The sequence below is a fragment of the Papaver somniferum genome, chromosome 8, assembly GCF_003573695.1.
Source record: "Papaver somniferum cultivar HN1 chromosome 8, ASM357369v1, whole genome shotgun sequence".
Lineage (NCBI taxonomy): Eukaryota > Viridiplantae > Streptophyta > Magnoliopsida > Ranunculales > Papaveraceae > Papaver > Papaver somniferum.
In genome coordinates, this window is record NC_039365.1 from 50,988,510 (window position 1) to 51,007,150 (window position 18,641).

At 36.4% G+C, this 18,641-nt stretch overlaps 1 protein-coding gene across 3 annotated transcripts; it reads right to left on the minus strand.

The window, feature by feature from the left end:
- Positions 1-13,490: 13,490 nt before the first annotated feature.
- LOC113301380 (RNA polymerase II C-terminal domain phosphatase-like 4) lies at positions 13,491-18,180 on the minus strand. Of its 3 annotated transcripts, none has more exons than XM_026550154.1 (9): positions 17,904-18,180; positions 17,571-17,789; positions 16,961-17,046; positions 16,277-16,392; positions 15,981-16,161; positions 14,848-15,137; positions 14,455-14,643; positions 14,315-14,353; positions 13,491-13,931 (listed from the first exon to the last, which is right to left on the minus strand). In XM_026550154.1, exons 2-9 carry the CDS (start codon positions 17,771-17,773, stop codon positions 13,617-13,619), a joined length of 1,419 nt encoding a protein of 472 aa, XP_026405939.1. In that variant the 5' UTR covers positions 17,774-17,789; positions 17,904-18,180; the 3' UTR covers positions 13,491-13,616. The 3 variants fall into 3 exon arrangements, with proteins under 3 accessions (XP_026405939.1, XP_026405938.1, XP_026405937.1); XM_026550153.1 differs by having other exon boundaries at positions 17,900-18,180; XM_026550152.1 differs by having other exon boundaries at positions 17,876-18,180.
- Between the last annotated feature and the right edge of the window lie 461 nt (positions 18,181-18,641).

Here is an 18,641-nt window from a genome sequence, read left to right on the forward strand (position 1 = left end):
CCAAGTTTAAATTTAACATGCCTAGGATCAATTTGAGATGCCCAAGACCGTAAGATTGTGCTTTCATGCCCATGCACAACATTCAATTTGACATGCCCAAGTTTGAATTTGACATGCCTAGGATCAATTTTGAGTGCCCAGACCGTAGCGTTGTGCTTTCATTGCCATGCCCAAGATTAAACTTGATATGCCCAAGTTTAAATTTAACATGCCTAGGATCAATTTTGAGATGTCCAAGACCGTAGTGTTGTGCATTCATGACCATGCCCAACATTCAATTTGACATGCCCAAGTTTGAATTTGACATGCCTAGGATCAATTTTGAGATACCCAAGACCATAGGGTTGTTCTTTCATGCCCATGCGCAACATTGAATTTGACATTCCCAAGTTTGAATTTGACATGCCTAAGATCAATTTGGAGATGCCCAAGACCGTAGGGTTTTTCTTTCATGCCCATACCCAAGATTAAACTTGATATGCCCAAGATTAAACTTGAGATGCCCAATACCGTAGGGTTGTGCTTTCATGTCCATGCCCAACATTCATTTTGATATGCTCAAGTTTGAATTTGACATGCCTAGGATCCATTTTGAGATGACCAAGACCGTAGGGTTGTGCTTTCATACCCATGCCCAAGATTAAACTTGATATGCCCAAGTTTAAATTTAACATGCCTAGGATCAATTTTGAGATGCTCAAGACCGTAGGGTTGTGCTTTCAAGCCTATTCCCAACATTCAATTTGACATGCCCAAGTTTGAAATTGAGATGCCTAGGATCAATTTTGAGATGCCCAGACCGCAGGGTTGTGCTTTCATGCCCATGCCCAAGATTAAACTTGATATGCCCAAGTTTAAATTTGACATGCCTAGGATCAACTTTGAGATGCCCAAGACCATAGGGTTGTGCTTTCATTCCCATGCCCAAGATTAAACTTGATATACCCAAGTTTAAATTTAACATGCCTAGGATCAATTTTGAGATGCCCAAGACCGTAGGGTTGTGCTTTGATGCCCATGCGCAACATTCAATTTTACATGCCCATGATTTGATATGCCTAGGATCAATTTTGAGATTCCCAAGATCGTAGGGTTGTGCTTTCATACCCATGCCCAAGTTTAAATCTAACATGACTAGGATCAATTTTGATATGCCCAAGACCGTAGGGTTGTGCTTTCATGCCCATGCCCAACATTCAATTTCATATGCCCAAATTTAAATTTGAGATGCCTAGGATCAATTTTGAGATGCTCAAGACCCTAGGGTTATGCTTTCATGCCCATGCCCAAGATTAAACTTGATATTCCCAAGTTTAAATTTAACATGCCTAGGATCAATTTTGAGATGCCCAAGACCGTAAGGTTGTGCTTTCATGCGCATGCACAACATTCAATTTGACATGCCCAGGTTTGAATTTGATATGCCTAGGATCAATTTAGAGATTCCCAAGATCGTAGCGTTGTGCTTTCATACCCATGCCCAAGATTAAACTTGCAAGTTTAAATCTAACATGAGTAGGATCAATTTTGAGATTCCCAAGACCGTAGGGTTGTGCTTTCATGCCCATGCATAACATTCAATTTGAAATGCCCAAGTTTAAATTTGAGATGCCTAGGATCAATTTTGAGATGTCCAATACCGTAGGCTTGTACTTTCATGCCCATGCCCATGATTAGATTTTACATGCCCAAGATTAAATTTGACATGCCTAGGATCAATTTTGGGATGCCCAAGACCGTAGGGTTATGCTTTCATGCCCATGCCCAAGACTAAACTTGATATTCCCAAGTTTATATTTAACATGCATAGGATCAATTTTGAGATGCCGAAGACCGTAAGGTTGTGCTTTCATGATCATGCACAACATTCAATTTGACATGCCCAAGTTTGAATTTGACATGCCTAGGATCAATTTGGAGATGCTCAAGGCCGTAGGGTTGTGCTTTCATGCCCATGCCCAAGATTAAACTTGATATGCCCAGGTTTATATTTAACATTTCTAAGATCAATTTTGTGATGCCCAAGACCGTAGGGTTCTGTTTTCATGCCCATGCCCATAATTCAATTTGACATGCCCAAGTTTGAATTTGACATGCCTAGGATCAATTTTGAGATGCCCAAGACCGTAGGGTTGAATTGATTCGAGTGAGTCAAATCGTTTTTGCTTTGATTATGTCTTGTATCCTTTTATAAGATCTAAGCAATTGAACAACTCTCTAACTAGTTCATTTGAGTCATTTGAACTAGTTGTGGTAAAGAAGAATATGGTTGATATGGAAGTGCTCGTGTGGATAACCATTTGGTTAACTACTGCTGAACCAACTAAGTGTACATGTTTGGGTACAGTTACACAAACCTAAATAAACGTGCATTTCATTTGTGTATAACAAGCTAAGTTTCGATCTAACGGTTGAAAGATATTAGCTTGAATCTAATCAGGTTTTCATCTAACGGTGAATACTTAATGCTTTTTTACCAAGGTAACTTAGATTGCAAACGCTGATTTGAAAGTCTATATAAAGGAGAACTCTAGCAACTGGGAAACCTAATCCCCACAACTTCTATGTGATACTAGTTGTATTAGCTAGAGTCGATTCTCCTTTAACCTTAGGTTTCTTCTCGAGACCTTGTAGGTTAACGACTTGAAGACTTAATTGGGATTGCGAAGCCAGACCCAACTATTTTCTTTGTAGTTGCGTGATCTAATCTTACTGTTTCTATCGTATTAAGTACAATCGTAAGATTAGATTGAGATTGATTTCTCCGATAGGCAAGATATAAAATAAGTCACAAACACCTTCGTCTCATCGTTTGTGATTCCGCAATATATTCTTTCGCTAGTGGATTAAGATTATTGTGAGGTGATTGATAATTTTAGGTTGTTCTTCGGGAATATAAGTCTGGGTTATCAATTGGTTCATGCTCACCTTGATTGACGGAACAAAAACTCGTAGGTATTTCTGTTGGAGACAGATTTATCTATTGTCGTAGACTTTTCTGTGTGGTACAAATTTGTTTATTAAAGTCTTAGACTTTGGGTCGTAGCAACTGTTAGTTGTGGGTGAGATCAGCTAAGGGAATCAAGTGCGTAGTATCCTGCTGGGATCAGAGACGTAAGGAGCGCAACTGTACCTTTGGTCAGTGTGAGATTGATTTGGGTTCAACTACAGTCCATACCGAAGTTAGTTTGTAGTAGTCTAGTTTCCTCGTTAACAAAACTTCTGGTGTTTGTGTTACTTCTTTTACGCATTATATTTTGTTATATAATTGAAATATCACAGGTTGTGCGTTGAATCAATCAATTGGGAAATCCAACCTTTGGTTGTTGATTGAAATTGATTGAACATTGGTCTTTGGTACCGTTCAAGTAGTTTCTCTTGTATTCAATCAGACTCGCAGATTTCTATTTGCTTGAGTAAGTATTGAATCAAGAAAGTGAGATATAACTCTTTGATATACTTTTATTAAGATTGAGTCTGACTGACTAGTTGATTCTCTTAAAAGTATATTGGAGTTTGTCCATACAGATTGCTAAGCCAAATATTGGGTGTGGTTGTTAGACCCCCGCTTTTTCAATTGGTATCAGAGCAGGTAAACACGTTTAAAGACCTTATAAGTCTGTGGTTGTAGCGATCTAACTCTATGGACGGGAATTCTATCTCCATAAACGTACCACAAGTCTTCGATGGCTCAAAATACTTATGGTGGAAAATTGTTATGCGTGCTTTTTTCAAGCTCGTGATTTTCAAATATGGGTACGTGTTGTTAATAGCTATGATCCTCCGGTTAATACAGAAGGCGATGTATCTATACCTAAGGATATTGGTAGATATAGTCTAGAAGAAATCCTTGCTGCAAAGCAAAATTCTGACGGCTTAAATGCTATCATACATGCCATTACCCCATATCTTCAGCATCATGTGACTATGTGCACAAAGTCTAAAGAAGCCTGGGATATCTTAGAAATCGTATTTGAAAAAAATACCAGTGAGAAAGAAACTAGGCTTCAAAACCTAAATTCTGATTGGGAAAACCTTTGTATGGCAGATGAAGAATCATTTGATGAGTTTAATCACAAAGTATTTGAAATTGTTAATGCATCTTTTGCATTGGATAAGATTATTCCTGAAAAGGACATTGTTACGAAAACTCTCAGATCTCTGCCATCTAGATACGATTCTAAGAAGCATGCCATCGTTGAAGGGAATAATCTCGCAACGCTATCCAGAAATACGCTGGTTGGGAAGCTAAAGATCTTTTATCACGAGCATACGTCCAAGTCTAGTAAGGATGTTGCTTTCAAAGCAAAAAAGAACACTAAGTTACTTGATAAAAGTCAAAGTGTGTACATCTCTGAAGATGATCTTTCTGAGGCTGATTCATCAGATGAAGATCTTGACAAGTCAGTCTCGTTGATCACAAGACAGTTTAGGGATCTTCTTTTGAAGAGAAGTAAACGGTTCTCCAGAGATAAATCCAAGCCATCAGATAAACCTCATAATCGTGTTCCTCCTAAAAATAGGGATAATGATGAAACTGATGACGAGGATATACCTCAGTGCTTTAAGTGTAAAGGTTTTGGAAATTTTGCAAATGAGTGACCAAATCGAAAGAAATACACCGGGAACAAAGGTCTTGCTGCAACTCTTGATGAAATGTCTGACAACTATAATTCTAATGAAGACGAAAAATCAAGTGTTGCACTTCTTTGTGAAAATATTAATTTTGTTAAGTGTAGCAATACATACACACTTTGTATCCACAAAAATAAGGCAAAATATTTTTTGGACCATTTTATAAGATATTGTTCCATTGACTGTAAGCTTTGTAACAACCTACCATATATCTAGTTCTGACTTGAATTGAAGGTCTCATTATTAAAAGCAAGTTTTCACAAAATGCAAAGGCAGCGGTACACGCTTGTATCAGCAAAAATGAGGAACAATATTTTTTGGATCATTTTGTAAGATATTGTTCCATTGACTGTAAGCTTTGTAAAAACCATCATTTATCTAGTTCTGACTTGAATTGAAGGTCTCATTATTAAAAACTAGTTTTCACAAAATGCAAAGGCGACGGTACACGTTGGTATCCGCAAAAATGAGGAAAAATATTGTTTTGAATATTTTGTAAGATATTGTTCCATTGACTGTAAGCTTTGTAAGAACCCATCATTTCTCTAGTTCGAACTTGAACTGACGGTCTCATTATTAAAAGCTAGTTTTCACAAAATACAAAGGCGGCGGTACACGCTTGTATCCGCGAAAATGAGGCAAAATATTTTTTGGATCATTTTGTAAGATATTGTTCCATTGACTGTAAGCTTTGTAACAAGCCATCATTTCTCTAACTATGACTTGATTTGAAGGTCTCATTATCTAAAGGTAGTTTTTCACAAAATGCAGAACTGGTGGTACAAGCTTTGTATTTGTAAAAATGAGGCAAAATATTTTTTGGATCATTTTATAAAATATTGTTCCTTTGACTGTAAACTATGTAATTATCCATAATTTCTCTAGTTCTGACCCAAATTGAAGATCTCATTCGCAAAAGTGAGTTTCTATAAAAATGCAAAGGAAGCGGTACACGCTATGTATCCGTAAAAATAATGCAAAATATTTTTTTGGATCATTTTATAAGATATTCTTGCATTTACTGTAAGCCTTGTAACAACCCATCATATATCTAGTTCTGACTTGAATTAAAAGTCTCATTATTAAAACCTAGTTTTCACAAAATGCAAAGGCGACGGTACACGCTTGCATCAGCAAAAATGAGGAACAATATTTTTGGATCATATTGTAAGATATTTTTCCATTGACTGTAAGCTTTGTAACAAGCCATCATTTCTCTAACTATGACTTGATTTGAAGGTCTCATTATCTAAAGGTAGTTTTTCACAAAATGCAGAACTGGTGGTACAAGCTTTGTATTTGTAAAAATGAGGCAAAATATTTTTTGGATCAGTTTATAAATATTGTTCCTTTTACTGTAAGCTTTGTATTTAGCCATAATTTCTCTAGTTCTGACCCGAATTGAAGATCTCATTCGCAAAAGTGCGTTTCTACAAAAATGCAAAGGCGACGGTACACGCTTTTTATCCGCAAAAATAAGGCAAAATATTTTATTGATCATTTTATAAGATATTGGTCCATTGACCGTAAGCTTTGTAACAACCCATCATTTATCTAGTTGACTTAAATTGAAGGTCTCATTATTAAAAACCAGTTTTCACAAATTGCAAAGGCCACTTCACGCTTGTATCCGCAAAAATAAGGCAAAATATTTTTTGGATCATTTTGTAAGATATTGTTCCATTGACTGTAATCTTTGTAACAACCATCATTTATCTAGTTCTGACTTGAGTTGAAGGTCTTATTATTAAAAACTAGTTTTCACAGAATGCAAAGGTGGCGGTACACGCTGGTATCCGCAAAAATAAGGCAAAATATTTTTTGGATTATTTTGTAAGATATTGTTCCATTGACTCGACTGTAAGCTTTGTAAGAACCCATCATTTCACTAGTTCTAACTTGAATTGAAGGTCTCATTATTAAAAGATAGTTTTCACAAAATCCAAAGGCGGCGTTACACGCTTGTATCCGCAAAAATGAGGCAAAAAAAAATTTGGATCATTTTGTAAGATATTGTTCTATTGATTGTAAGCTTTGTAACAAGCCATCATTTCTCTAACTATGACTTCATTTGAAGGTCTCATTATCTAAAGCTAGTTTTTCACAAAATGCAGAACTAGTGGTACAAGCTTTGTATTTGCGAAAATGAGGCAAAATATTTTTTGGATCATTTTATAAAATATTGTTCCTTTGATTGTAAGCTTTGTAATTAGCCATAATTTCTCTAGTTCTGACCTGAATTGAAGATCTCATTAGCAAAAGTGAGTTTCTACAAAAATGCAAAGGAGGCGGTACACGCTTTGTATCCGCAAAAATAATTAGCCATAATATTAGCCATAATATTTTTTGGATAATTTTGTAAGATATTATTCCATTGACTCTAAGATTTGTGACAAGCCATCATTTCTCTAGTTCTGACTTGTTTGAAGGTCTCATTATCTAAATCTAGTTTTTCACAAAATTCAAAAGTGGTGGTAAAGCTTTGTATTTGCAAAAATGAGGCAAAATATCTTTTGGATCATTTTATAAGATACCTTCCTTTGACTGTAAGCTTTTTTATTTAGCCATAATTTCTCTAGTTCTGATCAGAATTGAAGATCTCATTCGCAAAAGTGAGTCTCTACAACAATGCAAAAGCCGCGGTACATGCTTTTTATCTGCAAAAATAAGGCAAATATTTTTTGATCATTTTATAAGATATTGGTCCATTTACTGTAAGCTTTGTAACAACCCATCATTTATCTAGTTCTGACTTGAATTGAAGGTCTCATTGTTAAAAAATAGTTTTCACAAATTGCAAAGGCAGTGGTTCACGCTTGTATCTGCAAAAATAAGGCAAAATATTTTATGGATCATTTTGTAAGATATTTTTACATTGATTGTAAGCTTTGTAACAACCATCATTTATCTAGTTCTGACTTGAATTGAAGGTCTCAATATTAAAAACTAGTTTTCAAAAAATACAAAGGTCACACACGCTGGTATCCGCAAAAATGAGGCAAAATATTTTTTGGATCATTTTGTAAGTTATTGTTCATTGAATGTAAGCTTTGTAACAACCGTCATTCCTCTAGTTTTGACTTGAATTGAAGGTCTCATTATTAAAACTAGTTTTCACTAGATGCAAAGGCGGTGGTACACGCTTGTATCCGCAAAAATGAGGCAAAATATTTTTTGGATCATCCTTAATTAGATTTTTTTTTTTTTACAATAAAATAGTTGGTAACCGAGTAACAAGTTGCGCTCCAACCCCTTTTTGGATAGCTAAACCTACTCTAATGAAAAGAAAATTACGAAATTTAATGTTAGCATCATGTCTAGCTATATAATTTTTAAGACTTAACAAAAACTCTATGGTTTCAGAACCAAGCTCACTTAAGGTAGTAAAGGCTAAGGTACCAAAACTATATCCATTGGATATACAAACATCAAGGTATTTACAACGTTTACGCTCAATGGCTCTAGACAAGGCAAGACCAGGTGTAAAAGCATCTACACCACCCCTAGCAAACGGAGAAACTCCCGTCACGTCCAAACAAGTATCTCTCCCCTCCTCCCAATTGTATACAAGGAGGTCTGCAAGTCTGGAATCGCTACCGTCGCGAGATAAGAAACCCAAATCCGCTTCAACTTTAATGTGTACACCTGCCCTATAACAAATATCCGCGTATATATCACGAACAAAATCATGTTTGAACTTGATTCCAACTTCATGTGCACAATGTAAAGCATGATCACCATATATATCCATGTCCCTGTTACAATACAAACATTTATTAATTCCTGCAAAGAGGGGAATGCCCAATCTATAACAAAGAACTGCAAAAAATTGACGCGGTCCCATTTTCTGTCCAAGCCCATCAGCAGGAATAGCAAGTAAATAATCTTGAGCATGCTTGATTTTTGCGGTGCACGCTTGTATCCGCAAAAATGAAGCAAAATATTTTTTGGATCATTTTGTAAGATATTGTTCTATTGACCGTAAGCTGCTTTGTAACAAGCCAACATTTCTGTAGTTATGACTTGATTTGAAGGTTTCTTTATCTAAATCTAGTTTTTCACTAAATGCAAAAGTGGTGGTACAAGCTTTGTATTTGTAAAAATGAGGCAAAATATCTTTTGGATCATTTTATAAGATATTGTTCCTTTGACTGTAAGCTTTGTGATTAGCCATAATTTTTTTAGTTCTGACCTGAATTGAAGATTTCATTTTCAAAAGTGAGTTTCTACAAAGATGCAAAGGCGGCGGTCACGCTTTGTATCCGCAAAAATAAGGCAAAATATTTTTTGGATCATTTTATAAGATATTGTTCCATTGCGTGTAAGCTTTGTAACAATCCATCATTTATCTAATTATGACTTTAATTGAAGGTCTCATTATTAAAAATTATATCTTCACAAAATGTAAAGGCGTGGCTATGAGAACACTTTGAGAAATATGCCACCGTTCGTTGTTCACTAAAAGCTAGTGATCCTCTAGTAGCTCGGATTTGACGTTGGTGCACTGGATATCCGATTCAGCAACCTCTATCTGCATTGATGGATGACGAAAAACCCATCACTTTTCGTCCCTAGAAACGAATTCCCGAAGGTGTGGCTAAGTTTCACTCCTTTTCATAAACGAATGATGTTGTACTTCTTCTCGAAGGTCGTGACTATTTATCCGAGGCGGAAGCTACGTATATATTTAGCAGTTCACCATGTCTTGTTTTGAGTTTAGACATTTGTGGTGACTTCATTGTATATAATCTTATAATGTTGACAAAACTGCTCGTCAGATGGGGTTCGACCAGGATATCCCTTTCCGTAAAGGACCTTCTACATTCTGTAGAATCCAGCGAAATCTTGGTATTGTAAACTGTTTTTCAAGAAACTTTCCTTTCTTTCATACTCAAAGGATCATCCGCGTATCTCCTAGATCTCGAACTTACTGCTAGAACAACTTGTGAGTATCAGTAATTTCATACAAGATATTCCAGAAGAGGATGTAATTATCACGTCATGTGAGCCAAGCCCTAAACATTCATCTCCTTGCATAAACCAAATAAGCATTCCTCTATTTTAATGATTTTCATGACTTAATCATGTCTTTTTGGAACTTAACTGAATGGTTTTCTTTTTAGTCTGGTCGTTCCATTCGTGCTCGAAGCGAAATTAATTCCCAGGTGGACGACATGGGAGAAAATAGAAGTATGGATCGTCTTGAGCTTGGCGTGACAGAAAACCATTCCTTGCCTCCTTTTGGAATGCCACCGGTAAGAACCATTCTCTTTTCAAACGTATAAGTTCTTTGATTCATTGTTTGTACAAAAGTGGTCATACCTTAGAGACGTCCTTTTATTTGAGTACTCGTCAGAAACTTTCAGATCCGATAGCCTTGCATAGAATGGGATGTAGAATCTTCATACCATGTCGGATTTGAGATCCCGACCCCAATTTGAAAGAAAAAAGAATTATCTGTTCAACGCAAAAAGAATGACCTAATTCCGAGTTATTTAGGTCAGTCAACCAGTCATGTACTTTTGTCATCAAGAATTCCGTATAGAATTTCAGGAGCGTTTCAGATTGCACCTATCTCATATTTGTGACCACATTTTTTAACTCGCTAGCCCGTTTGGTGAGCCCTTTGGATATGTTGTAGCAGAGATATAGGGTAACATATTTTCTCAAGGGAGTACCCAAAAATTCCTTGCGAATTATCTTCAAAAGTCGATTCCTTGGATGGATGTATGAGCGGTTGAAAGATTCGGCAGTTAGCATATGTTTTCACACGACGGCGTACAACAATCCTAATTGTAAGGGGATTCATGTATTCCTTCAACCCCTCCGTGTTCCGATGCCTCAAGTACGACTCGTATAGAATTATGACTTCATTACCCTTCCTTATATTAATATAAGACGTGGATTTGGTCTCTGTAAGTCGTAGTCCTGCCTATGGAAGGAATATACACTTTCATTCATTCGTAAAATCCTAACTTGCCCCCTTTTTTTTCACCTTCATACCTCGACATACCTTGTTTGATTCCATCTTTTTTTTTGTAGACTCTAGATGTGGGAATAACTCGAGATACACTTGCTGGAAATACGATAGAAAGATCTTCTTTTGATGATGATTCAGGCACCCATCAGTCCTTGGTTTTCAGTAATTCTCATGTCGAAGAAACCCGAAGACGTGGAGCACGACCACGGAATATTGTTGAATACCCTACTGCAGGTCTTGATTTTGTCGGTCCTAAGGCAATTCTGGATTCAAATGAAATACCCGTAGGGGGATTCGGTGTTAAGGCCAAATTTGCAGAGCGGTATAAGGCGATATGGCTAAGGTATGGCCATGTCGCTACAATGAAGGTGATAAATTATGTCGTTTATCCTTCCGTTGGTGTAGTTAATGATCTCTTATCAGTTCTTGGAGATGCGAGAGGCATGACTCTTGACAGCACACCTTTTAATCAAATCCTGTTAAAGGGGCGGCGGATTCCATTGGAAGGGCGGCAGTGAATAGGACAAAAAGGGTCATTACATGGTAATTCGAAGTGCCCCTTATAAAAAAATTGAAAATGACTAATTAACCCTTACATAGTTTAGTGTTGATAATCAAATTCACTTATATTAACTCTAAACCAAATCAAAATCAGATTTTTAGAGTTTAAAAAAAAAAGTTTAGAGGAGAAGAAAAGAAAAACTTTTGTGATATTTGTGAAACCCTAGATTTTGATTCACTCAACCAAAATGAGTGATTCCAGTGAAAAATTTGAGATGGGTGAATCTCTAAATTAGTTCCCATTAGCTTTTTGTCGCTCAAAATTATCTAAAGTACGTAAAAAAATCGAAAATTTTAAAATTTCAGAAGAACTTACGGCTAGAATTTAGCTCGTTACCAACCGTAACTGGTACAATTTGGGGAAAACCCAATCGTAATACCAGTTACGGTTGGTAGAATGACAACATATAGCAACCGTAACAAATTACGGATGGTAACTAATGAATCGAGATCAACCGTAACTAACCTATGGTTGGTAAGGTTATTTGAGTTACAAGTCATAAGTAATTTACCGTTGATAACAGTGATGCAATTACAAACCGTAAAAAGAAAATGAAACATCCAGGACAACTTACGGTTCGTAACTTAAGTAACGAGACCAACCGTAAGTAATTTACGGTTACAAAAAAAATTCGTAACTGAACATTTTATCTCAAAATCAAGAACTTACGGTTGGTATTTGAGTTAAATGAACCGTAACATCAACCAAATCTATAGTTACGGTTCCAATTGGAGTTACTACCAACCGTAACTCACATGCAACACAGAAATTTCAATTTCAGTTTTGATCCAAAATCCTAATTTTTGATACAAAGCTAACTTAAATCAAACACAATAAACTAAACCCTAAATGGGTCTTTTCGAAATATAGTTTTCAATCAACGATTATCAATTTTTCAAATCGCTGATTGATCGAGGACGATGAAATTTCAATTTTAATGGAGGAGGAGAAGAGAAAATGAAAAAATAAAAAAAGTTTTTTGATTTTTCTGATTCCATTAGTTTAAAAATTGGAGAGGGGAATCTAGTCAATTTACACCCTTTAACCAATAAGAGGGACATTGCTATCACACTTGCCGCCCCTCTAATGGAACATGCCGCCCCTATAACAGGGTTGTTTTAATCTTCTTTCAGAATTGGAGAAGCTGGTGATCACTTGTGAAAATATTGGGTTCAATATCGGATGGCTAAGAGAGTGGCTTAATTCCGCTAAACATGGCTGGGCGAAATCAATGGAGGTCCTCGTTTTTCATCATAGGCTTTGGTTCGAGAGGAAGATCTCGTAAGGGAGGAATTGTAACGTGCAGGACAAGCAACTTGAGACACAGAGGCTAAAGCAGATGAATTACGCAAGAAGAAAGGGATTTTTCTTAAAGGACGGAAACCCTTAATGGATAAGCTCTTTTAGAATAATTGCCTTCTTTTGAGTGATCCTGAGAGACATATTTTCTAGTGGTGGCTTGCTTTTCTTATTATTTGTTTAGGTTTTGAATTTTGGATGTGAGATTTTTCTTAAAAAAAATTGAATACGCGGAGTTTGGCACACAATTTATCGAATGAAAGAAGTACATTTCGAAAGGAAATCTAACCAACCATATACCATGACGATTTACCATAGTTTCAACATGCATATGAAAAGTCCTTGAGGTATATGATTTCGAAGGTGACGACTCTCTTTCTAATTGGGGCCATAGCTTCTTCCACTTCTTTACGATTTGATTTTTCCTTCCTTTTCGAATAGTGCTTTTCTTTGAGTTTATCTACGAGTTTAGGGTTCACAACTTCGTACGAGTCATGTTTGTAGAAGAAATTAATCGTCGATTAACGTTTTCAAATCGGCAATTACAACGAGTCATATTTGTAGAAGAAGTTAATCGCCGGTTAAAGTTTTCGAATCAACAATTACAATGATCAATTGATTTTGAATAAATTGAGAGAGTCCTTAGATTTTTGAGAGGAGAGGGGTGTTTTTGATTTTTCTGATTTATGTTTTGGAATGGAATGAGGGCTGATTGGTTAAAGTTTAATACTGTAGGATTTTAGGTTGTTCTTTATAACGGGTAATCCGTGTGTGTTCTCTTTAACTTCATCAATGGGTTGTTCTTTCTCTCACTGACTATGGGGGTTGTTTCCTCTTTAACTTCATCACTCTTGTCTATATTGGGTTGTTCTTTCTCTCATTGACTATGGGGTTTGTTCCTTCTCTCATTGCGACTACATTATCCAACAATGATCAAGATCACATCTGAACAAAGAAGTACTATTAACATAATAGGGAATGTTCAGTTTGAACATATTAAGCAACATTCAAAGCAAGGACAAGTAGTAAACATTGATTAATGTACGCCTGCAACCAAAGTTACTTGTGTCGTGTTCATTTGATATGAATGTACCAATGATCGCATACTGCATTTGCTCAAAATATAAATGAAGCCCAAGTTTAGTGTTCTTTCTTACTGTCATTTACAGCAAAACTATCTTCAGGTTGACGTTGCCATAAGAAATTGGCAGCCTCGATCCAACTTGGGTTAACCAAAAATTTCTTATACTTCACAGCCCAACGAGATTTTTCTGTCCCCATATCAGTTGAAACAACATGGGTGACAGATGCATCGAGCTCTTTACAGCAGATGGCTCCCAACTCCTCTGCAACCTCCCAAAGTCTCTGGTTCTCAACCTGCTCTCCGATCTTCCAAACACGGCTGAAAACCAACTTGCATCCCTTCAAAACTTCACTACGAACTGTCTTCAGCACCTAAATACCAATATGTTTCCACATCCATCACCAAAGTGAATTAAATGTTAGACAATATAGCATTTGCTGTAAGGTTTGAGGTTCAATAATAATTGGGTTGGTCACAGGGGTGCATTGAGAAGCACCATGAGTTCTTATACGTACAAGTTTACAATCTACAACCCAATTCAGAAAATAATTTGGCTCAATCAGATCATCAGAATGGAGCTATATGGAACTATTTATACCAGTTTTTAAGTAGTTTCATTCTGGTAAAACTCTAACAATTGAAGGTCGAACAATTGAATCCCTAATCAGTAAAAAATAAAGCACATGTAGCACACTGATTTATTGACTTTCAATGTACACAAACTAAACCAAGCGACTCATAGTTGCTTATTTACCTGTCTGACGTCTCTCCTCATGAGATCATCATCCTGCTCCTGATAAAAACAAAGCTGATAAGAACAAATATCGAGTATGCAGAGGTCATGAAGTCGGGGAAAAAAGATCAGAAAAATTAAGCAAAGGCGAGGTGAGCTACCAAGTCAAAAAACAGCTGATGTATACGCTTAAGAACTTCGAGAATGGTTGCAAGTGCACCATCAGGCTCGCTCTCATCCCTCTTTAATTCTGCGAGGGACCTGTTGTTCAAGTTAAATGACCGCCCGCTTGAAGAAAAGTAATGATACCTATCCATGAGGATAAGGTTTTCTTTATGCTGCCGCCAGACCTAGCGTGATGGACATATGCCAGTAAGGAGTGAATAAAGAAGTGAAACCAGTCTATATATTTTAATAAAGTAAACCAATAAAATTTAGCTACCAAGTAGGCATAGTCTAAGGATTGATACTAGTAAGTAACAGGAAAAAGCCAATTGGCTTAAAAGTAGAAGTGCACAAGAAAAGAAAACGATAACAGGCCACAGCACACTTACATACTCCGTGTCATCGAGGATAATTACAGCACTCTCTGCTCCCAGCACCACATCAAGACCTTTCTGATGTTTCTGGGTGCAATCAGCTTGTGAAATAACTCTCGAGTCGAAGTAGATCTTTCCAGGATCAAGTAGCCGTGCCATTTCCATTGCATAAGGGCGTTCTCCCATGGTGTATACATACATCTCAAACATGTTACTGGCTTCTTTCAAAAAAGTCCGTACAAAGGGCCTCAGCTTCGTAAACATGCGCATTGAGTCCAATTGAAAAAGGTTCCCATTTGGAAGATCTGGCCAATTTAAAAATGTTAGACACTGCATCTAATTGATTCAGTCGACCCTCGTGGTTCTTCATTTCTTAATATAAGTTTTGAATTGGAAAATTATGATCTAACAGGATTATACAGAGATGACAAAGCCCTCTTAACCAAGAGGGAAACCATAGTTGCAATTGAAATATTAGGACCAGGAGCCTAAGCTTCGCGCGATTAATAACACTGTGAAATCCTGTTATGTCTTACCATTCCAAAACTAGAGTTGTTTATGTTTTCCTATCTTCTAGATTTATTTTTGTCTTAGCTTTTCCTAATTTTGTAACTTCAGAGTGCAGCACGTAAGTTCGAGTGTTTATCAGTGTAAACTGTCATTTCAAACGAACAATGTATTTGGTTTTTCTCTAGAAAATTCTTTGTTTTAGGTATCATTGGAATAACAGTCAGCTTGAGCTAACTCAGGTTCACATGTCATAATAATTCAAGCTTCACCTAATGAGGCATTTGTATGACCAAGGATACTTATCATCATGCGATTGCAATAGTTTATATACCAAGTTTGATCAAATAAGAAAAAGTATCATGAGAAGCTTCTATTTCCAGATTCCGAATAAGCGGTTTTTGGAAAGTTTAACAATCAACAATTGGATACAACCAACAGATTAAAATGAGGTTCAGGCATAGAATGCCTCAATAACAGATTGTTTACCCATGGGGAGAAATCATTAAACTCATTAGATTCTTAATAAAATTTTCAATTATCCAAAAAAGAAAACAAACCAAAAGATTGAAAAAGAAAAACAATGCTTTCTGTCCTATCAAGAAATAAACAATGAAGCACATCACATAGATGAGTCATACCTTGAAGTGAATCTGTTTGGCTCTTTAGATATTCCTCGTCAGGTGAGATATGTTGAAAATGTGTTGAATTAAGTAGAGTATGATCTAAGTCAAGGACCAAGTATAGTTTTTTCTTGCGGAACAAGGACTTGAGATCCTTATTACGTAATCTGGCAAGTTCATCACTGCCGACTTTTAAATCCTGAAGGTGTAAACTTGTTCAGTCAACACACTGTCGTTTTTAAAGCATCCTTAAAATTTTGTGCAGGCAATTGATGACAGTAAAGAATTCCCAGTAGCAAGAAAAAAAATCTTACTTTATGTATGTACCCAAGTGCTACGGCAGAAACATCATCCACCATCCGCCCACATTTTACACACATTCCTTTAATAAGTGATGGATGTGCACATATTTCCAACTGGACAGATACATCTACATGTAGGCAGATGAAATTGTGGAGATAAGAATACTAACACGAAAAGATAAGAATAGCTATCTCACGAGAATAAGCTGGACAATACCGCCAATCTCTATCATAAAACACAAGTTTTACTAAAATGCTCAACATTCACAGTCGATACAAGAAAACAGATGTGAACATAGTGTTCGAATGAATTGAACTTATGAATTTACATGTCTAACTTTGTCCGCCTAAACTATGAAATATCAAAACACAAGATGCTGCAATTAAAGGAGGTCAAGCTTTTTGCTGAAAAATATAGAACTCAAAACCATCCGGTTCTTCTATGAATCTTTGCTTGGAAAGAGTGACTCACAGAGCCTCTGAAAGCAGTCACTGATGTTTGGGAGGGATGGGAGAGCATTTCAAAAAAATCATAATAGATGTTTATCTTACTACGAGAGACACCAACTTAAACAAAACTCTGATGCTCATAAGAATTTAAGTCAAACATAATATGAAACAAAAATGGGGGGTACACAAAATATATCTCTACAGCATTGACAAAAATCACAAATCACCGAACCTTAAAAACAGTACCTGAGCTTTGTGAAACTGGTTCTAGAGAAGTTGAGCAATGCAGCCCCTCGTCATCGTCCAACATATCCAACCTTTGCCTTTTACTCCTGCAATGTCATGTAAAATATGAAGTGACAAATTTTGGTGGTTGTGAGCTAGTATTCAGTAGTTCACTCACATTAAAGATCAAAAACTGGGCATAATCATTACCAACTCGATACATTCATGTTGGTCAAACTAAGCCTCTTTTAGTCTAAGTCAATAACGCATCGAATAAAAGTCTTTTAAACACAGAATGCAGCATATATCACCATAGAATACATAAACTATGACAGAAACCATTGACTTGACTGTTTAGAAGGTTTTTACAGCAAAGAGTTTGGAAATTCTGCAGAAAACAATGAAACCATATAATATCAGGATATCTTTTGGAAAATCTCCCGTATAAAGTCAAAAAGTTACATTATAAACCCTTACTTGTGAATTTGTTAAGGAAGTAAAAATACCCCTCTCTTTATGTTGTAGTGTTGTAATGTTGTATGTGAATGTATTTAAGTCTAAACACTGATGACATAATCATCCAATTTGAACGAAAGAGATACATTAATCGTTTGGCTTAGACCTGGTTTACCTCTTTGGTGCAAAATCAGCATCTTCTACATTTAGTTCTTCATAAACTTCTTCTTCTTCTCCATCATGGTCTTGGTCTGTTTCATCTGCCTCCTCCTCCAATGATTCATCAGAAGAAATCCCCGCTAGTTCTTCATTAAGCAATGCAGCAAAATCATCACTACCAGAAGAACTCAACGGAGAAGAATCACCATCCACACTCATGGTCAGACCCTCGCTACTGCAAAATCAAAATATCAGGTCAGATGAAAACCCTCACCATAACAAGTAGCAAATCTACAAGGTTAAGATGAGAAGAAAACATACAAACTAATTCACCAAAACAACAACCTGCCTTGTTACTGAGAAATTAGGGTTTCGTAAGTGGTTTGAAAATTGAAAATCAGATTAGTGCGAGTTTCACCGAAAGAGATCTTCAGGGTCGGAGGAAGAAAATAATAGAGAGAGCTCAGGAAAGAAGGCGACAGAAGTGCGTTAACAGATGAAGAAGAGGGGATGGTGAAGAAGGACGGCTTTTGATTTGCTACTTAATAGAGGCGGGAACGCTGAGAGTTGAGCCGAGTTTAGAGTCTTAAGACAGAGAAATCTTATTTATCTCTCTTTTTTTTTTCTTTTTTTTTTTTTTGGGTTTGAGGAAATTGAAATTTGAAAACACTAGACTCGTCGACTCGATATAGTATGGGAAGTATACCGGCTAGGGGTGTAAATAATACCCGAAAATACTCAGCCTGCATGTATCCGTCCGAGCCCGCCTGTACCCGAAGTAGCCCAAAGTCTGTTATGGCCCGTCATGGACCACCCGGCCTGGCCTGGATTAATTTATTGGACGGTTTCGGGCTTTGCGATTAATTATGATGCCCGGCCTGATACCCGGCCTGAAAGCCTTCTATGTGCCATTAATCATTTAATATCCTCTTAAAAAGACTTAAAAGTTACAATTTTATAATTGTCAATTTTGTGTCAAGAAAAATAAAATATATAATTGTTTTTTTACTTATAATTAACCTTTTCAAAACATTAGTGATAATATATTTTCTTATTAGAAAGTTTATTGTACTCTAATTAATTATTT